The sequence below is a fragment of the Ictalurus punctatus genome, chromosome 20 (assembly GCF_001660625.3).
Source record: "Ictalurus punctatus breed USDA103 chromosome 20, Coco_2.0, whole genome shotgun sequence".
Lineage (NCBI taxonomy): Eukaryota > Metazoa > Chordata > Actinopteri > Siluriformes > Ictaluridae > Ictalurus > Ictalurus punctatus.
In genome coordinates this window covers 18,174,214-18,200,707 of record NC_030435.2, presented here as the reverse complement: position 1 = coordinate 18,200,707, position 26,494 = coordinate 18,174,214, and the positions used below count along the sequence as shown (strand labels likewise).

Below are 26,494 nucleotides of genomic sequence, written 5' to 3'. Positions count from 1 at the left end.
GAGCACTGCAGTCAATCTGACCCTGCTTCAGCGGAGTGTGTGTGTGTGTGTGTGTGTGTGGGGATGAAATGAGAAATGCTGCACCCCCTTTCCTTTGCAAAAAAAAAAAAAAAGGGTTTTGCTTGCAGACAGCTCACAATGGTTTTGATTGAAATCACCTGCTTTTGTTGGTGTTGTTAAGGCTGCGTCTTTTACTTGACCTAGATTAAATTCGATATGCTAAATTAAATTCTGATTTGGTTAAGCTGTCTGGGTTGTTTCTAAAACACACACACACACACACACATCAATTCAGTCTAAGACATCATTTACTTTTTGAAGAGATTTATTTCCAAACACAGGCTGGTTATTATTAAAAAAAACTTTTACCTCTCACATGATTTTTTTTATTTAAAATGTTTTTCTTTCTTTCTTTTCTTTTTTTTTTTTTTTTTAGAAAAACACAATGTCACTGAAAGGAAATAGCTAAAGTTGTCTAGTTAGGCAATGTGATTCCATTGTCCGGTGAGCAAGCAAAGCTCCTATCGACCAACATGCACGTCACATCACGAGGATAATTCAGTCCCAGAACGCAGCCTTACAACCGGGCCTCCGAAGTTTCCCACCATCAACCGGTACGTTTTGTGTCAGGAGCCTCTTAAGGAACTAAAGTGTTCTGAAACTTTCCTACACAAGAATTACAACATTCCTGGTTTGCGTTTTTCACCCCGTTAAAGGAACCAGGACCGTTATTTAAAATAAAATGTAAAAAAAAAATAAAAAAGTGGTGCAAACTATGTGACAAATACAACACCTGCTGCAAATATAACACAGCAACTGTGGAGGAGGTTGAGACTAAAGTTGTGGTTCATTATTGCTGTTGCACTGATGACTGAGTATGTTCACAGTAAGGAAGCTTTTTAAAATTCATGCTTCGACTTTGTTTAGACCTTACCGCTAGAAGAATGTATGCATGTTCCTGTGCAAAAACCACATTTTTGTTAAATCGTTCTGCTTTGCCAGGTGTGCCACTCCACTTCGAAAAAAACAAACAAACAAGCACTTCTTAGCTGCATACAGTTGTTGTATATATATATTCCAGATAAGATCGTTTGTCCCTGGTCACTGTTTGATGGATCGTTGATGTTTAGTAGAGTAAGGTACATCCCTGTAACTCCTGGAGCAGGAAATATAATCGGCCCTGGTTCCTCTTGTGGGAATGCCTTATGTTCTTAAGTTCCTGAAACATTCCTTGGTTCCTGTGGTGGAAACACTCCCGACGGCTGATTTCTATATCTCGGAAGCTGTGCATACGTACGCCTCATACAACTAGAGGTTGTAAATCGTGATTCCCGGACTCCGACTAGGAAAACCAAAAGAAAACGCCCCGTCAACTCTGAGGACATCAAATCAACATATTTGCCTTTTAGATCGATCAACATCTAGAACATCGTCTGGAGAGTTGGCTGTTTTGAGGAGGTAAATATACTCCACTCATCACAGTTACCTGGCTAGCTTGTATACTAAAAAACAGACGAACGTGGAGGCGTCCGTGTTTTATGTACTTTACAGAAATTTAAGAAGAAATGACAATTCCAAGCTCTGACTTTCCACTTCTGAGGTAAATCGAATGCAAGCAATATTCCCTTGCTAGGGGCGGGGCTTTGTGTGTCGTGGCAGTAGGTATAAATGGAGTGTATTTATATAAAAAAAAATAAAATAAAAAAAAAGGAAAAAGAAAAAAAAAGAATCCTTTCGTCTTAAGTAGCATTGGTTAAGTAAACCACATTGTAACCAGTATAATATGATGGGAGAACGTGCAACATAAAAACAAAATAAAAATGAAATAAAACAAAACTGTGCGCACCTTTGTCAGTTCTCAAAGCTCAGGCCACAGTGTTTAAACAGTAAGTTTAACCCAGAGTGTGAGGATGGCTGACTTAAGTGCACACACTTAGTGTCAGTGAGCGCGGTCATTAAAATAAGAGCGCAAGCTGCCGAGAAACTATTAAGCGTGACGGCACTTCAGCTCGCACTTCACCGTGACACGCGCTCTTCCTACTCGCTCGCTCGCTCAGCAGAGTCGAAACTGGACTTGACTCGGTAGACCCCGATAGAAGGAGAAATCAGCCAGGCTTTAGTTATTCGAAAACAGCTTAGCAGGACTCTCTACATCAAAGTAAACTTTTACGCTTTATACAAAGTTAAATGTAACATCAGTGAGTAGCTACTGGTGCACGTCAAGACTCTCTACACTGCGATCAGCAACGGCGTATCAGTCTGTGCATGCAACTCGCACCTTGTTTCACTATGCACTCGAGGACGAGAGCTTCGTCTTCTACAGGCGTAAAGCCAATCATTTAAGATTATTACTCGTCACATTGTACAAGGTGATCCTAATCAAATATATAACACACTGTGTGATAACGTGTGATCTCCATGTCAGATTATACAACAAGATAGCTCTAACGGTAGACCTGTGACTAAAGAAAATTCCTAGACTCTGCTTACATCATTAATCAGCTTGATATGGGCTCACGCAGAAAACGGCCTCATATAAACCAAAACATCCTTTAACGCGAGCATGAGGTAATAAGGATGTTTTATCATGTTTTTAGGCAGTACTGCACTTTAACTGTCCACGGAGTTTTGCCGTCCTCCCATTGATGGCTTTTAGATGAGTTTTTTTATTTCTTTCTATAAAGAAAATTTCTGACACCGCCATAACTTTGTCGTCGGCTGTCTTTTGTCACACTAAACCGCCCACCAGTGAGGACGTCACATTACGCGTCCTGCAAAACGGCCAATCTCAACTCGCGACCAAATAATTCTAGAGTTAGTCCCCTCCGAAAGTATTGGAATAGCAGGGCACACCTGGGCAGCAAGAAAAACCTCAGTCACATGTTCCAATATTTTTGATCATAGCTGGGTTTAAAAAAAAAAAGAAAAAAGTTCTATCTTTTCAGTTGTTTAAACACACCTAGATGTAAATATGAGGAAATGAAAGCTGAAATTCTGTCTCGTATTCGTCTTTTGATCTCAAACCCGAATGACTTCAGCGTGCAGCGTAATCAATATAGAATTAGCCTTGCTGTTCCAATATTTTCGGAGGGGACTGCATGTGTGATTTTGCTCTCCAAGAGCAAAACCGGGATGAAAAACGTACAGTGTAAAAGCCGGTTTAAGACACACTGGTTGCCTAGGAGATTTGTGATGTGGTAGAGAATATGCCTGAGATTGTATTGCTGGTTTGTACACTGAGATTCCTAAAAAAATAAAAAAAATAAAATAAAAAATAAAATAAAAAATAAAAACCCAAAAGTTCTATGAAGATGGAGTGTCAATCCGTGGCTTTTTAGCTTCACCCACAGAAGAAGAGCAGAGTTCAGTCTTGGATTTGTCATTGACTTTGTTAAGCTCATTGACCGGTTCGGATCTACTGATCTCCCCCACAACCTCACGTTTACATGTTTTCTTTAGTCCCTCATCTTCCTCTTTTTTGACTCCTCCATCACTGTCCTTCTTTGGCGGTTTCCTCTTCACCCCACGTTCTTTCTTTTCTTCTATCTTCACCTCGATCTTGACTTCCTTTTTCCAGGCGCCGTAGGGCAGGATGTCCGCGTCGCCGCCCGAGAACTCGCACAGCGTTGGCCCCGCCCACTCTGGGATCTCCAGGCCCAAGAGCTTCATCAGCTGACCCATGACTTTATCCACGTAACCGTGGATAAGCAGCTGAGCGTGCTTGTCCTGAAATAATGCAACAGTGTTACTCTCTAGACACTATTATTTTATTATATTAAGACAAGAACTAAGCTCTGTAATTTCACTTCTCCTGACTGTTTTTAGATACTACATACAGCTAGGAAAACGCTTCCTAACACTTCCTAAGTCTTATGGATTCGAGGTTCTAAAATATTTGGACATCTCCCCCTCCTAGGAAGAGCAGAAATGCTGAATTTCCTCCACTAATCAACCTGGGGTGTGAATGAATTGCTCGGTTTTGTTGATCACGAAGACTTCTGAGAGGCACATTCATAAAAACACATAACGTGACTAAAGTCCTGTAATATTTCTACACTTCAGATGAGATTACTCGCAAACAAATCCAATTTGGACTATTAGGCTGCAACGGAAAATTGTGGTGTGACGTAAAAAAAAGCTTCCAAATAAAGAAAAAAATGATTGAATCATATACAGAAACTACAATCTACACTCATAACAGGGTTAACCCGACTATAATTTGGGGAAAAAATGAGTTATACTCCTTATGTTATGGGTCAAAATGACTTCCACAGTTTAAACACACACAAAAAACAGCAACGGACAGCTTAAAACAGTAAACGTTTATGATTATGGCTTGTCCGAGACATAACATGTCTGACCCATGACATAATCGGAGGATTAAGGGCTGAATAGTTTCAGCGTGAGGCGCTGAAACAACTACAGCTTTAGAGCTACTCAATCTATTTAGGCTGACAATTTATGGACGTAGCCAACTTACAGATCGGCGTTCTGGAGTTAACAGATGCAGGCAACTCTAGAAATATTGGCACCCTTTGAGAGTATGGGTAAAAATTCACTCAACCAATTAAGCCTATCCACCATTTATCTAAAAGAAAATCTTTCACATAAGAATATCTTCTTTTAAAAAAAAAAAAAAAAAAAAAAGAAGTTTACACCAGCACTGTCAGCATGGACAGTCCTTCAAACTCAGCTACATCACTCCGGTTCATAATACCTTATTTATTTATTTTTATAGTATATACTACAGGGTGTCCCAAAAGTCTCCATCCGTATTGGGAAATGAACACTTTTTTAGCAAAAGATCTTCCAAAATTTTTCATATTTAGTTTATATTATATATACACATTTTTGTTTTCTTTAAGAATGCTTTTGACAAAAGAAGAACGCATTGAAATCGTTCTCATGGCTGGATCGGGAAGCTGTCGCGAGGTTGTGAAAGTCTTCAACAGGAAACATGACGAGCACATCTCACACACACACACATGACACTGCTGCCAAACTTGTAAACAAAAAGACTGGAAGTGACCAAGAAGTGGACGTTCACGAGCATCCACTGATGAGGGCATGACTGACGTCGTGCTGGTGTACATAGTCCCCTTGGTATGGAGACATTTGGGACACTCTGTAGTAGCCGAACTTAAACCACCGCAACCCTGACCAGGACGTTACTAAGGATGAACGAATGAACCTTGTGAATGTATCACACAGTGAATCACACTGATGAACAAGCTTCATATCTGACCACTTGCTCACACCCCCAGTTTCACATCTAACCACTAGAAAGTAAACAGTGGCATGAAAGTAAAAACTTGAGTCCTGTGGGATCCAATGCACATCTCTAGTCTCAAACAGGCTGGTATTTTAAAAATAAAAAAAATTAAAATAGTGCACCTCTTATTCATACGTATATTTGTATCTGTTTAGAACATTATATATTCATTTGGAATAATGGATTTGTATTCGATTACATCCCTAATATAAATAAATAAATAAATTAATTAAATAAATAAATAAATAAATAAACACACCCAGGGCCATTACATAAAGCTGCTGTTACTCTCTGTAGGGAAAGGATTCACTAAAGTACTTAACATAACAATGCCAATAATTTTGAAATCAGCTCTAGGGTCATGTCTGAAAAGAATTACACAGCATCTTTGTGTATTTAATCTCAAAATGTGACTCGGGAGGTGCCGATATATTCTGGAGTTGCCTGTAAATATACAGTAATATTAGAATGATCGAGAAAGATGACTGAGGAACGCGTGAAGATCTGGAGACACTGGGAAATCAAGAGAATACTCACCGGCTTGGCTTTGAATTACCCATCTAATAAGAGAGTGTGTGTGTGTGTGTGTGTGTGTGTGTGTGCATGGTAACTCACATGTTTGGTTGGCTGCAGGTTCACTATCACCACTTTGCCTCCGGTACGTTTGGTCAGAAGAGGCAGGTCACCACTGGGCTTAATTTGTAGAGATGTACCCAAGGTAAGAGCCAGGTCAGCTCGTCTGCGCATACACACACACGCACAGAAAGAAATCATTCTGTTGCATGAAAATTGAAATGTATTGGCTGAACTTCTTGCGGAATGAAACATGAGAGAAGAGCTGCAGTTTGAGCTGCTTGAGTGTAAAGATCTTGAGCGCGCGCACACACACACACACACACACACACACACGAGCTTGAATAAAATGTAGTTTCTTTTGGGTCAAGAGATATTTTTCTAAATGACCCTCACATATGGTTATGGCACACTCATTCATATAGAGTTGTCTGTCAGAACACACACACACACACACACACACACACACACACACACACAGAGTCCGCACACTTCAAATAGAGGTCAGGAGTTATGTAGTGTAAGTCGTTTCAACTTGCAATAGTCACCTTTGCTCTGTGCATCTCGATTGGCCGTACTGCAATTCTAAAAGTGTGACTGTTCTGACGAGCAAGAATATCAATCATTTTTCAGCCAGACGCTCGATTCTGTGTGCCCAAAGCACCTTTTTCTTATTTTTAGACCCGACATATTTTCCAGTCGTATTTGAATTTCCATCTCCACTATAAGATTTCCAACCCATAACAACCTGGGGGCCGCCTCTCCCGAAGTACAAGCGTGTGGCTGTACTACAGACGTCTCTGCTGCATGCAGGAGCCCGTTTGCTTCGTATTACTATTTGGTAGTATTTACATATAGGATGTCTGAGAAATAAAAGGACAACGTTTTATCCTGTGCATGTGTAGAATATAATGATTAGAAAACAATCCACAAGAGAAGCTTTTTTCTCTCTTTACACTGAATTGCCTTTATCTGTTGATTTAACAGTTGGGGTTTATGGGATAAAGTGTCTCACACATGGTCTCAATACCAAAGTTTTATAACCAGGCTGAATAGGCAGCGTCACTGTATTATTTTCAGGTCTCCCCAGAGATGTTCAACGAAGTCAATTGCAACAAACACGTCCGTGTTTTCTAGGCCGTGGACTATATTCAGAGTGGGCGACTTAAGATCAAGATCTTACGTCAACATTTACGCAGGAAAAGTTACTTGTATTCAGAATCACGTACGTGTTTTTTTTTTTTTTTTTAAAGCGGACCTATTATGATTTTTAACATATCACCTTTCATGTAGTTTGTTTATAGAGCTGTTTGTGAATGTAAAAAAATCTGCAAAGTTTCAAAAATCAAAGCGCAGGACAAACGGAGTTATTGACTCCCAAAAGAAAGAACCGATTCAGAACAGCTGAAACGAGTCGTTAAGTGATTCCAGACTTACTTCCTGTACTAACCTATGTAGGTTTGTAACAAAAAGCCCCGCCTCTGGTCTTCATCGGTTGCTAGCAAACAGACTGAGCTGACGCTCGTTATGGTAGTGGGCGTTTCCTTTTTGACACAGGCTGACAGCAGTAGACCAATCACAACAGACTGGGACATCTGACCAATCAGAGCAGAGTGTGCTCTCTGAAAGCAGTTTAGAATGAATCGTTTAGAACGGATCATTGAACGAGTCTTTTTTGACATGGGGGGGACAAAGGTAACACTGCAATTTAAATTACGAGCACATGAAAGTGTTTTTTGACCTTGGATGTATGTAAATCTATTGTATGAGAACTTTAAGACAAAGTATATAGTAGGCGAAATACATGTATTCCTCTCAGACGCTCATTTTCCGCTTTCGGTGCCGTTACCGCTAAGCGTGTAAAAGCAGCGCCTCTAGTATTTACGTGCGGATAGATTAACCGTGCATTCAGGAAGACCGGCTGCTTAACCGCAGTATTTATTCAAGCAGGTGAGTTTAAAATGATGGTAGCGGTTGCATTATGAATGTTGTAGCGTAGTTTAACTGGAGTGTACTATTGCAAGAAAACGTTCTCGTTTTTGCTTACCTAATGTTAGCATACACGCGTTTAACGCTAATACGGTCAGGAGTCCTTATTAACCGTTTAATGCTTGAACTTTTATTGGGGTGAAATAAATGGGAGGACATGATAAGGTTCACTAATTTTACACATCAGAGGCTTTTTGATGAGCGATATAGCTGAAATTTATGTGTTGGAAAATAATAGCTGTGTGGCTAGCACTGTTTATGTCTTTAATATCAGTGAGTCAGAAAAACATTTCTGCTCTTGTCTGGAGAACTCTAGTAGCTTTAATAATGATATACTTTACAGTATACAGAATGGCATTTTAAAAAATACGTTTTATATTAATATTTAACTTTATTAATAAAATAGTGCGTTGTTCAATTAGCATGTTTTTGTGTACCGTGGAATTTTACTGGTATTGGTACCAACTACTGAAATATTTGGTAACGTGAGAACTCTAACCTTGACACAATTCTGTCTCAGAGGTCTACAATGCTTTCTGCATGTTTATGAGAAAAATATAATTTCCGATCATTGGGTCGGGAACCTATGGCTCGATGGCGGGAATAAATAAATAAAAGCAATTACGAATCACGAAAGCTAGGGTGTAGATTCAATTCCAGCTTGACATATTTTGAAATATTACATAATTAATAATCGATGCCAGTTTGTCATGTAGACACCAACCAACTGTGATGTAGAACAAGCAGCTCAAATTTCACTGGACACCGTGGAGCAGAGCGGTAATTTCCGGGTCTAATTCATAAATCGGTTGAAAACTACATAGCCAGTCTGTTTTCAGTTTTTTTAACAAAGGTGAAATGGCTAGAAAAAACAAACAAAAAAAAAAACAGATGAGTATCGTTAATTCTAGTCTGAACGGACAGACGGATTCACATATTTGTAAGTCGCATTAACCGTAAGTACTCTTCAGTTTACTCTTACTTACATACTGCATCTTGTATTGATTCACCATTTGATGAAAATATCATAGATTGTTAAATGAAGTCCAAGTGTCACCTGATTAAAATGTGAAAGCCTGGCCATGTCCAGTGTCCAATGAGACAGACTTGTCTCTTTTACGTACCTGCTGGCCTCATCTGCACGGTTCAGATCCCGGTCAGGAAGTGAGTCCTCCCAGTCCAGAATAGTGCTGATCAGCTTCCCTCTGCCAAAGTGCAAAGACAAAGATCAGATGCACTGAACCACACACACACACACACAAATGAATAACAGACAGGTGTGAACATACTCACCTGCAGGCTCGGAGTCCTCTGGATCGAGTACCTTCACAGTAGCGCCCTGTGGGTTTCAGTCCCATGACCCCAATTATCTTTTCGCGCACATACTGCCTGCAAAATCCCAAATCCCACAATGCAATGCCCTCGTCAATACCTGAATGCTCAAAATGCATAGCAAATCAGCCAATTAAACACAGACATTTAAAAGAAAAGAACACCTAAAAAGGATGTTCCAGTAAAAGACTGATTACTCTAATAACGTATATTGAGCAGCGAGGCATTTTTGCTTCCGCCACATTGGGGAAAAAAACTAACAAAACTTTATTTTCTGCACAAATGTAAAGACCACGTGTATGCCCTGAAAATGCAGCAAACGTGGAAGTAAACACCTCCAAGGTTGTTTTCGAATTATATATGTGCCAAGCTTGTTTATATCGCGGCATGGTTGAATACTGGAATGTGATTGATCAGGAGGTGTTTACGCTTAAAATGACAGGCTGAGAGAGAGAGAGAGAGAGAGAGAGAGAGAGAGAGAGAGAGAGAGAGAGAGAGAGAGAGAGAGAGAGAGACAGACACAGGTAAGGAAATGACTGCTTATTGCAGCTATAACGTAGATGAGAACAGGAACTGACTTGTCTCTCGGATGTCACACAACATTGAATCTAACTATAAGATGTTGACTTGTGTTGTTTGTTAATCAACAACAATAACAACAGTAATCATTGGCAAATCCCTGTGGTATAAGTGCAATAACACACTCCAGTTAAATGAAAATAACACACACCCCCTCCAAGGGCATTATTTTCCTATCACAGCATGATCTGGCACATGTTATTCCTTAGATAATAAACCTCTTTGACAGCTGCAAGGCCCACTGGCTTTAACAGACTTATTTACTGATTAGGGGAAATAAGGGATATTATGTGATGCTGAACACACTTACCTACACACTTATATACAGTCAGGTCATAATTTTGCCTGTGTACTCCACCACAGTGGATTTGAAATTAAGCAATCATATCGAGAGTTTCCATGAACAGCTTTTGAGACGGTGAAAATGGAGGGACTCTGTAAACAATGGCTGTTAAACCCCTTTAAACTTTTGTTTAAAGCTGAATGTCTACACTTCAATCACATCTTGATTACGCCATTTCAAATCCACTGTGGTGGTGTACAGGGCCAAAATTACGAATACTGTGTCACTGTCCAAATACTTACGGACCGGACTGTATATACATTATATATGCCTGCTAGACCTGATGGAATCTTCTCTGGAACATGGTGGCATTTACAGTGTCCTCCACTAATATTGGCACTCTTGGTAAATATGAGCAAAGAAGGCTGTGAAAAATTGTCTTTTATCAAAAAACTGATTGATTTTTTGGGAAAAAATAAATAAATAAATAAAAATACTCTACTCTCATGGATATCAAACAATTGCAAACAAAACACAGGTTTATAAAAAAAATCAAAAAAAAACTTGTGTGCAACATTATCGGCACCCCTATGAATTCATATGAGAAAAATATATATTTGAAGTATATTCCCATTGATATTTTATATTTTGTTTTTAGAACAACTGGGTGACTAGAAACAGGACATTGTTCGACCATGACTTCCTGTTTAAAAGGGGTATAAATATGAGGTAACACTTAGGCCAAATTCCCTTCATTCATAACAATGGGTAAGACCAATAAGAGTAAGACCAAGGACTATAGCTGTGATGTGTGGCAAAAGGTTGTTGAGCTTCACAAAATGGGAAGTGACTATAAGAAAATAGCACAAGCACTGAAAATGCCCATTTCCACCATCAGGGCAATAATTACGACGTTCCAGCCAACTGGAAACGTTATGAATCAACCTGGGATTGGACGCGGGTTTATAATGTCTCAACGCACTTTGATGAGGATGGTTCGAGTGGCCAAAAAATCTCCAAGGATCACAGGTGGAGAATTGCAGAAGTCTTGGGTTAGAAAGCCTCCAAAACTTAGTTATCTACATCTAAACTAAGTTATCTCCATCACCACAAAAAAATGTTTGGAAGGGTTTCAAGAAAAAAGCCTCTACTCTCATCCAAAAACAAACTCAAGCGCCTTCAGATTGCCAGACACTACTGGAACTTCAAATGGGATCGGGTTCTGTGGTCAGATGAAACCTAAATATAGCTTTTTGACAATAAATACAAGAGGTGGTTTTGGTGCACACAGAGAGGTAGCCATATGGAGAAGTACCTCATGCCCACGGTTAAATAAGGAGGTGGCTCTTTTTCTGCCAGAGGACCTGGACATTTTGTTAGGATACATGGCATCATGAACTCTATCAAATATCAACAAATATTAAATGAAAACCTGACTGCCTTCTGCCTGAACAATCGAACAATGATCCAAAACATTCATCAAAATCAACACAAAAAAAAAAAAAACTGACCACAAAATCAATGTCCTGCCATGGCCATCCCAGTCCCCTGACCTGAAACCCATAGAAAACCTGTGGGGTGAACTGAAGAGGAGCTGGAGAGATTCTGGATCTGGAGAGATTCTGTATGGAAGAACGGTCTCAGATCCCTTCCCATGTATTCTCCAACCACATCCGGCATTATAGGAGAAGACTCAGAGCTGTTATCTTGCCAAAAGGAAGTAGCAGAAAGTATTGACTAAAAGGGAACCAATAATTGTTGCACGCCTATATTTAACAGTTTTTTTTTTTGTGGATAAACCTGTGTTGTGTTTGCAATTGTTTGATATCCACGAGAGCCGAGTATTTTTGTGAATTTTTTTAACAAAAGATCAAAAGGTTAAACAATAAAGACCATTTTTCACAGTCTTCTTTGCTCATATTTACCAAGGGTGCCAATATTAGTGGAGAACACGGTATACTCTTTTTGCCATAAAAGTGTAAAAGAGTATATATTTTAAGTACAATTTTGCTGTTTTATGAGCTAAACGCATCTATTATAGTGCATACAGAAGCATACTGAGCTGAGGTCACACCGATGAAGAGCTGATTAGTGATTCAAATAACAGTATACCAAATTAAAAAATTGTTTACAAAGCTTATCTCTCTGCATGAATGTTTGTGGCTGTAATCTGCTAGCTCTGTAACCCTGGCGGAGGTGGGAGAGAGTAATGCCAAGGAGATGAAGGATGTCAAGCTGCCGAGGGAATGAAGGTGTAAACAAGGAGCGGTCACACCGCTGGCTGTGTGACCCTGAGCAAGGCTCTCCAAACGGCCTTCAGGGGAACCGTGTCTTAAACAACAACTTCTGTCCGAGTGCTGATAACACAGGTTGTGTTCTAATAAGAGGCAGAATGCAGCAGGGGGATTTGAGGACCAACTTATATAAACTTTCTGTTTACACTAATGTTATTAAAATAAAGTAAATTTGGGGGAGGCAGTGAAATTCAGGGGCTTCTGTGGAAAACGTAGAACTGCCGATGCAAGATATAATTTCCAATGCTTACTGCAGATTACATGAAGCAAGGAATAGGTATGACAATTATTTTATTATTTTTCCACTAAGAATGGAGATTCTATAAAATTCTGAATACACAAATTTGGTAAAGAACAATACTTTTTGTTCTTTAAATAAATGTTTTTTTTTCCCCCCACAATATTTATTTATTTTGCCATTATACCAGCTCCCATTACTGTAGGAGATCATGGTAGCTATATTCTACATTTTAGTGGCTGTTTGGATGTACATTCTTCTTTCCATGACTGCATGCACAAGGATCAGTGAAGCGAACATCTCAAACATACAAATTAGCTTAAAGTGAATGTCCACCAGTGAACACTAGAAATATTAACGGTTGGTTAAATAACTGGTCATGGCAATGTTTCTGGTCTGCTCCCGATAGAAATTGATATATAGACCTGCCACGATGATTACGTTATCGACCTCAATCATTTTTTGCGGACCTCGATGTCGCACGTTGTGTTTACATGCATGTTTGTTCACATAATAATGAAGGTCACCATCATTTTAGCCGCACGCACCGCTTCTGTCCTCACGTCTGCTCTGGGGCTGTCGAATTAAAAATCGGACTTCAAATACTCGTCGAATTTAAGATAAAAATAAATGCACATTCGAAGGCAGAACCTATGCATTCGAAATATAGATGTGTCTCAAACACTTGCACCGATTTGAATGAAAACGTACTGTTGAAAAAAAACGACACGCACGATATTAACAATGCACCGACAATGTTTTCTGAGGAGGAAAAATCTAGTAAGAATCGTTCTAGTGTTTCAAATAATCCAGTCGTTGTCAGTAATGTCGGGGATCGAGCCGCTTAAGCTGCGTGAATGTGAATGAACTGGAGCGCTTTACTAGCGGGGTTAATTAACTCATCCTTAAAACGCATCCTATATACATATGGAGATTAATCAGACAAACTGTATACATACCATAAAACTAATATAACGACTTGCGTCTGCACAAAATGACGCCGGCGCACAAGTGAAGTTGAACTTAAGTAAGGCGCGAAGCAGGAATGGTAAGTCACGTTGTGAATGCGCTCTTTCCGGAACAGCTCGTTAAAACACGGATGATGTGAGAAATGACTAACGCATAAAGAATTCACGTTATTGTATTCCAATGCGTGAATATTCTTAAGAATGAGAAGTTCATTACTATTATATTAGCATTAAATCAGTGGCATAAAATGACAAAAATATCGTTTATCACAATATATATCGTCCAACAAAAGTTGGGTGGCTGTGGTTCAGGTGGTAGAGCGGCTTGTCCACTAATCGTAGGGTTGGCGGTTCGATTCCCGGCCCACGTGACTCCACATACCGAAGTGCAAGACAGCGAACCCCGAGTTGCTCCCGATGGCAAGTTAGCGCCTTGCATGGCAGCTCTGCTACCACTGGTGTGTGTGAATGGGTGAATGAGACACAGTGTAAAATGATTGGGATAAAAGTACTATATAAGTGCAGACCATTTACCAAAAGTTAGTTATCATGACAGGCCTATTCACACACCACTTCATAAATGGAGCCTTTTTCCAATGCACCATTTAAATTGAGCATAATTCAACATTTAAAAATACTAGAATTGTGGTCTACAGTGTGATTCCACTGACTCTTTCCCCCAACTGTTGTTAACTAATTTAAAAAACTAGAATTTTAAGCTTTAAAAAATGCAAATTCTAGCAATTTCCATTGAAGGTCAGCTTCCAGGAGATAAAACAGAAGTAAGTAGAAGGTGTAAAACAGCAAGACAGAGAGGTACAGCAGAAAAAAAAGCACAGCAGGCCAGTTAGAGATACACGCAGGGCTTAGGTGCTGGCAGAAGATGAACAAACAGCAGGAGAGAGGAGTACGGTGAGAAAACAGGAAAGAGAAGCGCAGCAGGAGAAACACCTCGAGAGAAAATACAAAATACGGACACCGATGAAGAGACAAGAGAGGCAGAAGACGGGTACGCACTTGCCGCACTTCTCACATTCCTCAATGAACATGTTCCCGTGAAGCTCAGACAATCGGTCCCTGGAAAAAAAAGCAGAAGAGAGAATACTGATGAGTGACATGCAGTGAGAGAGAGAGAGAGAGAGAGAGAGAGAGAGAGAGAGAGAAGGGAAAAAAAAAAACTGTTAAAAAGATAAGAAATACGGTTCATGCAGCTTAAAAAATTAATTAATTAATAAATACAAATACCAAGATTCCGACAGCTTCTACTCATCTCATCCTCATCACAAACACATTTCAGCACGATCGCGTGTTCACTCGAACGGCTGAACTTTTATTCGGGCCCCAGAGGATGTTTGATCTCGAGATGATTTAAACCTGCCGAGTTATAATCGAGAGAGTTAACGGCGACCTCGGTGGAGAAACGCAGGGCCCGAAGCAGCGCTGATCACAAGCTCGTGCGCAGGAATGGAAAACGCAGCGCTGTGATCTGAGTGATGAGAGCTGTCGAAACACATCAAATCCAAATCCATCAAACTCCGATTTGCGTTTCTGTACGAGTCGAGCGGGAAAGGTGAAAAAATAAAGACAGGAAACAAACACACACACACGCTCAATTGTTGTTCTTGGTCCTTACTGTGAAAGACTATGTATCAAATCACAGCTTCGGATTTGATTGTTCAAGATTTATTATGTATTTGTAACACTTTATTTTCTTACACTTTTGTCAGCCAGGTTGGCGCCTTTTTTTTATTTATTTTAAAATAAATGGTCAGCAAGTAATAATAAAACACTTTAAGACACACTCTTATAAGACAATAATCAACACCGTGGTGGTGTGTTGAGACCCAGCAGGAAGTGGAGTTATGGCTCTCACCCCAAAGTTGACCATTTTCCAATAACAGCATGTGCTGAAGTGTATTATTTGTCTTATAACACAGAGACTGGCCAATATTTTATTTATTATAAAACGACGCATCATACGTTTTATACATTTGTTGTGGAACATCCGCAAAACAAGTTGTTACAGCACCTATAAAGCACGTATAAAAGCCTCTCCTTCCAAATGCTCAAGCGCTTACAGTCCTTACAGAAAGCTTTACTTTAACATCCATTAGACTGCGCAGGCTTTTTATAAAATCTGCTTATTAATAGCCTTAGATTATGTGCAGCGTTCACCATACAAGTCCCCGTGTAAGCTGTTACTATAGAAACAGTAACATAACATAACATAACATAGACCGAGCACATTAAAATAACTTGATTTGTGATTTGTGTTGGAGCTGGAACTACTGTCAGAGCTGCCTTTATAGAAAATTACTGAAAAAAACATTAGGGGTCGAGCGATAGTGGAGTTTACCGAAACTGATAGCTAAGCTGGGCGGTACCTGCTGATAACCGATCAATCAACCGAACGTTTTTTAAAATTTATACTGAATGAAAATAAAAACAGAGTAAAATATTGCTGAACTTTATTATAAAAATAAATTGTACTGACTGTACCATGAAAATATGTGTGTATGTATGTATATATAAATAAACTATTAATACGTTAGTTTATATAGTAGATTATATTTTTTTTGGATTGTTGCGGGAAACTACTTGAACTGGCGAAATTGCAACTGCACTAAACCTTTCATAGTGATGTTTGTGGGTAAATGAGATCTTTTAGCTGTACTCATGTTTGACGCACCTGAATCAAAGTGGGCTTTTGCGGATATGTGCGTTGTGATGACGTCACATGGTGCGTCTTGGCCCAAATCTGCGGAAAATCTGCGGTAATTTTGAAAAATACTGCAGCGTTTCCTTGATTGTGTGTTCATTTTCTGCGATCGCAAATTTCCTGGAGGGGACTTTATTAATATCATTATCAAAGTAAATAAAAAGATATACGTCCAAACTGAACCAAAAAGTAACACTCCAAATAACAAAAAATAGAGAGATCCAAATTGAAGCAAAAATCATTTCAAATAACACAACAAAATTTGTCAGTGATCGTTTTTATTTCACCTCTAGAGGCCGCTCTCATACAGACCCTTCTCGTCCGCTGCTGCAACGGATGCGACCGGGAAAATCTACGGTGTGGATTTTTGCAGACTAATCAGCAACACTGTATCGGGTAACCTCTAGACAACATCTACTGACCAATCAGATTTGAGAACTCGACAGCGCTGTGGAATGTATAAGGGATTTTTGTTGTTGTTTACCTGGGGAAACCCGAGCGCAGGTGAAGGCCGTCCACGTTTTGGCTGATGAGGTATTTGAGGTATCCGGCCCTCTGCAACTGCAGCAGCGCCATGTGAGTCAGACTCGGCTTAGCGTCTTCAAACGTAGTGTCAAACCGAGGACTCTCTCCTCTTTCCTCCATCGTCCAGACGCCTTTCGGGCCTCTGCAGCAACACACACACACACACACACACACACACACATTTCTAGGCCAGCGTTTATCAAACTCGGACATTTTTCCCCCTCAGCACAAATAAAGAACATGCTAGAGTAATTCTGGAATCAATTTAGATTTAATTTGATAATCTATCTAGAATTTTCATCTTGTATGATTGCATCATGCATGGCTTATCTCATATGTGTTTAATTCTCTCTCTCTCTCTGCATCTCTCCACATTTATCTATGTTTCACTTGCGACTCTTTTTTCCCCCCTTCCCCTGCGCATCATGGTGAGCTGTTAAGCACGAAACACAACCAACGGCGATGCACGCCCCAAAACACGAGGGTGCCAAAACTTTCATCTTTAGTGAAAATACAGAGGACTTTGAGTCTGAACATTATGACAATAAAACAACAGAAACGGAAGAGAATGTTGTGTTGCTGAGTGTTAAATGGTGAACCCTGTGTGCATGTAGGGAACTAGGGCAGGCTGTACATGTTTTCCTCACGTCATACTCTAAATGAGACTCGCTTAGAAAATGCTGGCTTTTAGGTTAGAAGAGAGTTAGAAATGCAAGATCGCAAAATAGCAAAGAACACGTTACGGTTTGTAAATAAATCAAAATGAATCTGAAACTTTCAATTATCCCACAAATGAATTGAAATCCCATAAAGTAGCTCTTCTAATATGTTGTCGTTTCTATAGTAACTGGGACATGTATAGCAGATGATGTGCATAATCTAAGACTACTACTACTACTACTAATAATAATAATAATACAGTACTTAACAAAGGAAACGGTTTATAAATCATCAATATGGTGATGTTTTCTATAAGGAGACATTTTATATAATATTTATGGAAGGAGTCTCCAGTGTCAGTGCTTTCGGAAACAACTGCATTTATAATGTAAGTGATAACAGGAGCTAACCTGCCTCGTGGACCTTCTATAACTTGAAATGTAAGTATAAACGGTTCAAAAGCATGACATGTCTTCCTGTCTAGTGGTACAACAGGAATAAAGCACTGCTGTTATTGGGAAATAATCAGTAATGCCATTTCACTTGGTTTGGTCTGGCAGTTACTGTGAACCGAGCCGCTCTAAAAACACAGATGAGCCGCATACACACTCCGAGCGCGACACGGTCACGCGGCATTACCATTTGAAAAAGCTACGAGCCAAAATGAAACCGAACTCTTCTTTACGGTGTCGGTTCGGCCGCAGTTGAAGACCTCTGAAACGTGAATTTAAGACATTTTAATGCAAATTAAGGCCTTATTTTTACATTAAGGATTTGAAGACATTTTAAGAATCCATGGAAAAAAACAAAACAACAACAACAACAAAAAAAAACAGATTCAGGTCATACATTTTCCAGCAAAGTGGAAGGCAGTGGCAAGGCCTTGTCCTTAATGACAAATTTGGCAGCTAGAACCGAGGCGTGTTTTTAGAGACGCTGCTCCTTTTCATGCGTCCCCTCTTGATCTCGCTCCCAGATGGCTTTTCTGATGTGAGCTTCTGAGAGTAACGGTAGGAACCAGAAGAAGCCGAGCGACTACAGCGAGGAGAAAAATGATGGGGAGAAATGAAGAGATAGAAAGTACAAAGGGGAAGGGTTTAAAGAAAAGATAGAAGGAAGAGACAGGAGTAAAGGCTGAGAATGAGAGCGAGACGGCATTCTGATGTGATTAGAGTACATGCAGCGCACAGCGCTCTTTAACACCTCTGCTGCTTTCTTTCTTCTCTTTAGCAAAATGTAACAAACAACTAACATGAAACTAAATGTCCCTCTGTGGTGCCATTTCTGGAGCAGAGAGTAGAGGGGGGAACTAACAGAAATGATATTAATTATACTATAATACTAATGCTGGACAAGGTGAAATGTGGAACAGCCGGGGATAACCCATGGTCGAATTTTAACACAGGAGGCAATGGATATTTTGAGACAGGATAGATGAAAGCAGGATTATAAGACGATTCCATTTGCCACGGCATCTGGTCTTTGTCATGGTTCGGCCTCTACAGTAGCAGAGAAACTCTGTCAACTAGCAGCAATACTTTGGTTGGTTGTTTTTGCGCCAAACCATTCTCTTTTCACTTCACACGTATTGCGCTGGATGGACGACACCAAATTCACCTCAGTAATTCCTCTCCATATTTTGGCCTTTTCAGGTGCTGAATACACTGCGAAGTATAATTTTTTATTCTCGTAGATGTGAGTCAAAAGTACTTTGGTTTTTTTTTAAAGCTACGGTATATTGCGCTTTCCACTCTATGAACTTGTCTCCCATGTCCTCATTCCTCTGTACACTTACCCAGGGTTCCCTCACCAGCCTCTCCTCTTCTCTCTCGAAGTTAATAAAATAACCCCCCCCCAAAAAAAATTATAATTTAATAAAATTGCAGTATGTCATATTACCAAGAAACCAGAAAGCGCAAAAACCCCCACCGTCCTGAAGACTTTCCTGTCAGCAAACTTACAGTAACGGCTTTACCTCTGATTGGAAAAACGTGCTGACACTAAAGACTCCTTCTAAAGATGCTCAATAAACATCTCCGCACAGAACGGACCGTTTTGTTAAGCAGTTATCATGGAGCGTCCGTACAATTCCCTGTAAAGACTACATTTATTACTATATTAGAACTAGTGGGTTAATATAAACCTCGCAGCCAATCAACACTTTCTGATTAATCAGAAAGCATTCAAGAGTGCTGTGCACTTAAACCACACCAATGGTAGCAGAGCTGCCATGCAAGGCACTTTCTTGCCTTCGGGAGCAACTCGGGGGTTCAGAGTACACTTCGGAATGTGGAGTCATGTAGGCCGGGAATCGAACCGCCAACGCTACAATTAGTGGACAACCCTAAGCCCTGAGTCTACCACCTGAGCCACAGCCACCCCAAATAAATAAATGCCCAACAAAACCCCACTTCAGGATCAAGCACAGAGAAAAAGACTTAGTTGAGCTCAAAATGAGCTCTCAAACATTGATTTGATTTATTCATTTTTTGGTGGGATTCTGAATGCAAAGTTTATGAAAACTGCTGGAACTATCAGCAAAAATCCACACATTCAGGCTGAGAAGGGTCCGTGACGTTATACGGTACGAGAGTAGCCTCCAGAGGTGAAATAAAAAACGATCACTGACAAACTTTGTTGTGTCATTTGAAGTGTTTTTTGACTCATTTTGCATGTCTCTATTTTTGTTTGTTATTTGGAGCGTTACTTTTTGGTTCAGTTTGGATGTATATATTTTATTTACTTACATTATTATTAATAGTTCATATGGACGCATGGTGGCTTAGTGGTTAGCACATTCGCCTCACACCTCCATTGTCGGGGGTTCGAGTCCCACCGTGGCCCTGTGTGTGTCCAAAGACATGCATGGTAGGTGGATTGGCATGTCCAAAGTGTCTGTAGTTTATGAACAGGTGTGTGAATGTGAGTGTGTGCCCTGCGATGGATTGGCACCCTGTCCAGGGTGTACCCTGCCCGATGCTCCCTGGGATAGGCTCCAGGTTCCCCATGACCCTGAAGAGGATAAGCGGTCTAGAAGATGGATGGATGGATACATATTAATATTTATACATTTTATTTCATTTCAAAAAAGTACTGCACATTTTCAAAGTACAGTCTGTACTGTTTAGTTTTGTAATAAGATTCAGCAACATTTGACTTTGAGTGGTTTCTTTTCATCCAGTATTACTTTTTAAAAACGACTGGTTGATTATTCGGTTATCGGCGGGTACCGCCCGGCTTAGTTACTGGTATTGGGTCGACCTGTAGCATAAAACACCCCTTACTACAAATAATCATCTCGGTAAAGCGTTACACATGAAGATAAGGTTATACTGACTGCTTTACACTTATTTCATTTAGTCTTGCTGGCTGCTGGGGACACAAACGTATGAGATGTTTGTGACCTACTTTCGTCCGGCTTTAAGCACTATACCGCTTCAGACATTCTGAAAATTACATGTCATTATTGTTTCCTCTAAGGACACTGGAGTTTGGAGCCTAAAGTGGTTTGAAGACATGTTTGTGTCGAGGGTTTGCCCGGGGGGTCGCTTCTCTGAATATCTAATTCAGTGTATATATAATTCTAGGTTAACTGCGTGTGTGTGTGTATGTTTGCTGTAGAATCTTTTCTGTGTCTGTATTTCTGCACAGCTCTGTGGGTTTATTTTCTCTTTGCCTTAGGATCCTGTGTGTATATTTCGTAGGAGCATACGTGTGTGTAGCACAGCCTGCCATCCCTTTGTTACCTAAGGCTGCCTCCACTTGACAGATACTTGCTCCTATGAAGCACTAACGGCTAGAACACTAGATGTAAAATAAGCAGCTTCTCTCACCGCCTAATGACACACACTTCCTGTCCTTGGTTCCTTCCGTCCACTTGACTTAGTGGTACACGTTTTTCGATTAAAGTGGCCATAGAATGTATAATAGCTAGCTTTATTTGCACATTATGAGTGCGTTAAATGTAACGATGTGGACAAAAGGAAGAGTATCGTATTGCATGTCTATTCTGTAACATCAAATTAAATGTTTTCTGAATATATTATTATTATTTATTAAGGAATCGTTGTATTTCCTTGCTACACATTTGCAGCTGTATCCCCACCACAAAGGATGTCAAATCAAAACAAACCAAAAGTCCATTTGTAATGCACTATCCGGTGTCACTCATTAGTAAAGCTGCATCGTGACAATGACTATGGTTAAAAATCTGTTTCACTCTGATTCACAAAGCTCTTTAAACTGTTCACTGGAATTCAACTCAAAACCTGTTTAATCACCTTTTAATGCTCCCACCGTTCTTCAGACCTTTACGTCAAATACGGCTTTCTTTTAAACAGAGAGATAATTTCTCTAGAACATCTCACTGTGAGCTGAGAAAGTCGTGTTTAGGTGGCGTGAGAGACAGTACGAAGGCTCTCTATCCCCCTCTAGTGAGTTCTCATAGGTATCGTGCTCTGTGCATCTTTTTTCTCCCCTATTTATGCTGTTTTACAGTACGCCTGTTTCATTGCTAATGATGGAATTAGACAGACATTCATCCGAATAGATTATTTCTGGCACTGTAAAAATAAATACTTTAACAGATGCCTCGTTCCAAAAAAAACCTGTTAGACATTAAACTTCTCCAAAATCTTATACATCTAAGAGAATACAGTATTCTGTCTTCCAGGGGTGTGACGATATACTGGTATGATGGTATAACCTTAAATACCTTTTGCATTATTTTTCCAAGACACAAGAAAGCATCCGTCCGTCCATTTTCCGTACCGTTTATCCTACACAGGGTCGCAGGGAGCCTGAAGCCTCTCTCAGGGAACTCTGGGCACAAGGTGGGGGACAGCCTGGACAGGGTGCCAAACCATTGCAGGGCACAATCGTACACACCCATTCACACACTATAAATAATTTGGAAATGCCAATCAATCTACAAGGCATGTCTTTGGACTGGAGGAGGAACCATCTATTGACTTAAAAATAAAAAATAAAAAACAGGACAAATTATATTTCTATACTGTTTTATTAACCGACTAGAGACGACAGGGATCCTCCCAAGTCCTTTTTATAAAATATTTTTTAACCTCAATACCTTTACACAGAATTAATTCAATGTGATCACACCATCTCCATCAACGCCTCACAGTTTCCTCCGGGGACATTAGAACGAATCGAGGCGACAATCAAATCGATTAGGATTGATTATAAATCAAGAAAGGGACAGACGACAACTGGTGTGTAACAATAATTCATATTTTAAACTGATTTGGCTAGCTTGGTGAGTTGCCCATGACTCCGATACTTAAAGTAGTCCCTCTCTATGCCATTATCGTTCATGAATTAGAAATAAGCCCAGAGTCTGAAAATAAATAAAGAAAGAAATAAACGAATAGGTCGAAAACAGATTGGGGATTACAAACATTCGTATCGTATCATATTGTCGCAGCTCCAGTGATACTGTCAAACATCAAATCATTGACTTCATATCGTTTGGAAGCTTCTTATTTTCATGTGGTACTATTTTATGTTATAGTACCTTATTAGCCAGTTAATAAAAGAGACCTGGATAAATGGGACGAAATGGACTATTTAAAAAATAAATATATATACAAATTAGGCTTAAAAGTGGTTAAACATTAAACAGATGCTTAACCATGGCATTTCTACATTACTTTCACATATCAATACACAATAAATAAAACAAGGTGGGTGTCACTTATGAAGATCTAAGTCAGAATAAGTTGAGAAACGTGCTGTTCTCATTGGCTTATATGCTTCCTTCCAAGTTGTGAATTTAACTCATGAGAAATCTGAAGTGTCGCATGAAACATTTGCGAATAAGTCACCGTTTCCATCCCATGTGTTCAAGAGAATAAAATCGTCACTTCCAGGGAAACTGGTGCGTCTCACTCCACGCCCTTTTTACTTTTCTGGGCCAATTATCCAATCACGTGATTTGTTCAGGCAGTCACATGAATTTTTCAGTTTATGTGCATTTCTCCTTAGTGAATATATGTAATTATACGTATTTTGGAGATTTTATTCGTGCACGGTGTTTCCATTTCCATCCAGCGTTTTTTTTTTTATGCGACATCCCAAAATTTGCATAAAAATACTTGGATGAAAAAAAAATAGCTAATTTTTCAGCCTACCGTGAAACCTCCCATCACTCCTTGGCTTCTAAAACTGTACAGCTACAAGGCTTGATTTTCAGTATTAGGTACACGAGCGTGTTTGTGTCGGCTAGATCAGCGCACCGATGTGTTTAGATAGCGTGAGAACTTTAGTTTAAGGTTAGAACGGATCAAAATATGATATGATACTGCTTAAGATCGTGTTTTTTTTTTTTTTTACGTTTTTAATTTAGTTCAAAGATTGATTGGCGAAGATTGAAGAAGCTGTTACCTGAAGTCCGGTATGCCTACGGAGGTGCTGATCCCTGCACCCGAGTGCACCACCATATACTGCGAGTCTCTGATCAACTGCGCCAAAGTCCCCACTTTAGCTCGCAACTCGTCCGGATCATCAAACACCTGCAGCGTTAAAAACAAAGCAACTGTACGTGACTGATGTTCATACCTTGAGCCTGTATAGACGCTAATGTCTATCTAAAAATGGCTAGGTGACTGAAAACATTTTTTTAAACACTTATTTCCATAGTTTTAGCACGTAAACGTAAAAAACTTTCATGTTTTGCATCACGTAATAAACCTGTTCTTCTCTTAGTGATTTCTGCTACATGAATGCACATGGCAGTTTTCCTGCTTTGCTCAACAGGTGAAAAGAGATCTTTCTTCAGGATAGGACAGACAGCAGCAATAATGCCACAACCTTCTGGTAGCTCTGATGTAATGTACAGGAACAACTGCATGGCCATTTGTGCAATTACGTACTGTATGGTAAATTAAATATGGGAGGACTATTTATTTATTTATTTATTCATTTAAAAAGAATATTATATGGCCAAAAGTTTGCGGGCGCCTGAACATCCCATTCCAGCTGTAGTCCCGCTTTGCTGTTATAATACCCTCCACTCTTCTGTGTAGGCTTTCCACTAGATTTTGGAGAGTGGCTGTGGGGATTTGTGCTCATTCAACCACACGTGAGATCAGGAACTGACGCTGAACGAGGAGGTCTGGCGTACATTCGGCGTTCCAGTTCATCCCAAAGGTGTTCAGCAGGGTTGAGGACAAGGGTTCTGTGTAGACCACTCGAGTTCATCCTTGGCAGACCATGTCTTCATGGAGCCCTCTTTGTGCAGAGGGGCACCGTCATGCTGGAACATGTTTGGGCCTCTTCATTCCAGTGCAGGGAAATCTTAAAGCTACAGCATACACACAGAACGACATTCTATACAACCGAGTGCTTCCAACTTTGTAGAACAGCACATGGGTGTGACGGTCAGCTGTCCACATACATTTGGCCATATAGTATAGCCTTATGTAGTCTTTCTCTCATCAACCTTGTTTTTTTAATTCACGCTTTCGATTCAGGAAATCCCACAGTCCTGAAGACTCCTATGGCGAAAATCGTAAACTAGGAGCATGACCTCAGACTAAGACGCTGACACTAGAGACTCCTTCCAAAAATACTAACTAAAACGCCGCTTCATAGAAAGCTTCACCAGATCAACAATTACAAACACTGACTACGTTTACATGGACAGCAATAATCTAATTATTGACCTTACTCTGAATAATACAATATTGTGATTAAGGTGTTTACATGAGTCGCTTTTAGAATACTCCTTTCATGTTCCTGTTTTACATGTTATAGAACATAGATCGATTAACGGCACACGTCATTACATTCCCACATAACGCCGTTCCCTCCAGAATTTCACGTATCGACATACAGTTCATCTTTGTTATAGTACTTTATACAATTTTGGGTGTTTTTATTTTCAATTTTTACGAACGCTTCAAGTGCGGTTAATTATTTGTCATGCTGTACGTGCAAATAGACGACTGCTTGAAGCCGTGGGCTGCGTCCCAAACCGTGTACTTGCCTACTCTATAGTAGCCGAGATACCTGTATTTCGATTGTGTTTAGAGTATGACTTTAATCAGATTAAGGTAATTAAAAATTGCTGTTTACATGGTAATTTCTTAATCAGAGTATTGTCTAAAATCTGGTTAATATTGGATTATTGTTGTCTGTGTAAACGTACTGAGTGAGAATCTGTTGATATAAATCGTTCGCCATACTAGACCCCGTGAACTAGCTGTTACTATAGAAACGAGCGCATTGATATAAACAGTGCAGTCGGGACTACTGTCAGAAGGAATGAATCAACAGCTTCTGACCAATCAGATTCGAGAATTCAACAGCGCTGTGTAAAGCAATATTATCTTTTTATTATCTAGCTATTAAAGGTTTGTTATCATTTATTCAAACAGCTCTAGTGTTGTGGACGTGCTTATGAAAGAAGTCAATAACCTGCAGGATTTAATTCGGTTATTTGCTACCGTGCTTGATAAAAATCTATTTTCCTGTACGATTAGCTAGCTAACTCTCCAGTTACCTGCCGAATCATTTAGAACAACAAAACTCTATCTATCTATCTATCTATCTATCTATCTATCTATCTATCTACCTGTATTTGAAGTGCAATAGACGGAGTATAATGTTATAATACTAGTTCCAACAAGCTCAATTTGTTACAATGGTCAAATAAATGACGGCCCAATCCCAAATCGTCTCTGTATACCCTACGTCAAGTGCACTACAGCACGCATGAAATAAATATGTTTTGCAGCCTATCTAGTGCACTACATACTCCCGTAGTAAACTGTTTGAAGTTCAGCCAATACTCGCTAGCTAAAATGCTAACAAGGTACCTCTGGAAGTCCACAGATGCCTTTATCCGCGTAGGGAGATAGTCCAGCGGCATAGTTGACAGACATGGCAAAGCGTAGTTAAATCTCGAGTTTTTATATCTTAGTTAAAACATGCACAATCACGAATTAATTGCTCTTATTTTAAGTAAACAGTTGCGAGTTTTTTCATGCTCTAGGTAGGGTTGTGTTGGTCCTCCTCTTACGTCATAAGGAGTTTGCGTACTG

At 39.7% G+C, this 26,494-nt stretch overlaps 1 protein-coding gene across 3 annotated transcripts; it reads right to left on the bottom strand.

The window, feature by feature from the left end:
- Positions 1–412: 412 nt before the first annotated feature.
- Positions 413–26,494, bottom strand: sirt6 (sirtuin 6). 3 transcript variants are annotated; one of them, XM_017496333.3, is made up of 9 exons: positions 26,270–26,494; positions 23,835–23,962; positions 16,732–16,914; positions 14,546–14,605; positions 9,128–9,223; positions 8,959–9,039; positions 5,888–6,011; positions 3,441–3,726; positions 413–1,342 (listed from the first exon to the last, which is right to left on the bottom strand). In XM_017496333.3, exons 1-9 carry the CDS (start codon positions 26,333–26,335, stop codon positions 1,212–1,214), a joined length of 1,155 nt encoding a protein of 384 aa, XP_017351822.1. In that variant the 5' UTR covers positions 26,336–26,494; the 3' UTR covers positions 413–1,211. The 3 variants fall into 3 exon arrangements, with proteins under 3 accessions (XP_017351822.1, XP_017351821.1, XP_047018537.1); XM_017496332.3 differs by having other exon boundaries at positions 413–3,726; XM_047162581.2 differs by lacking the exon at positions 14,546–14,605 and having other exon boundaries at positions 413–3,726.

Excerpts from the sequence above, each read along its gene's own strand:
- sirt6 (XM_017496332.3), bottom strand. The coding sequence starts at position 26,335 with ATGTCTGTCAACTATGCCGCTGGACTATCTCCCTACGCGGATAAAGGC. Across the intron at positions 16,915-23,834 it reads GTAGGCATACCGGACTTCAG|AGGCCCGAAAGGCGTCTGGA; the intron begins GTAACAGCTTCT and ends GTGTTGCTGCAG. Across the intron at positions 3,727-5,887 it reads ACCTGCAGCCAACCAAACAT|GACAAGCACGCTCAGCTGCT; the intron begins GTGAGTTACCAT and ends GCATTATTTCAG.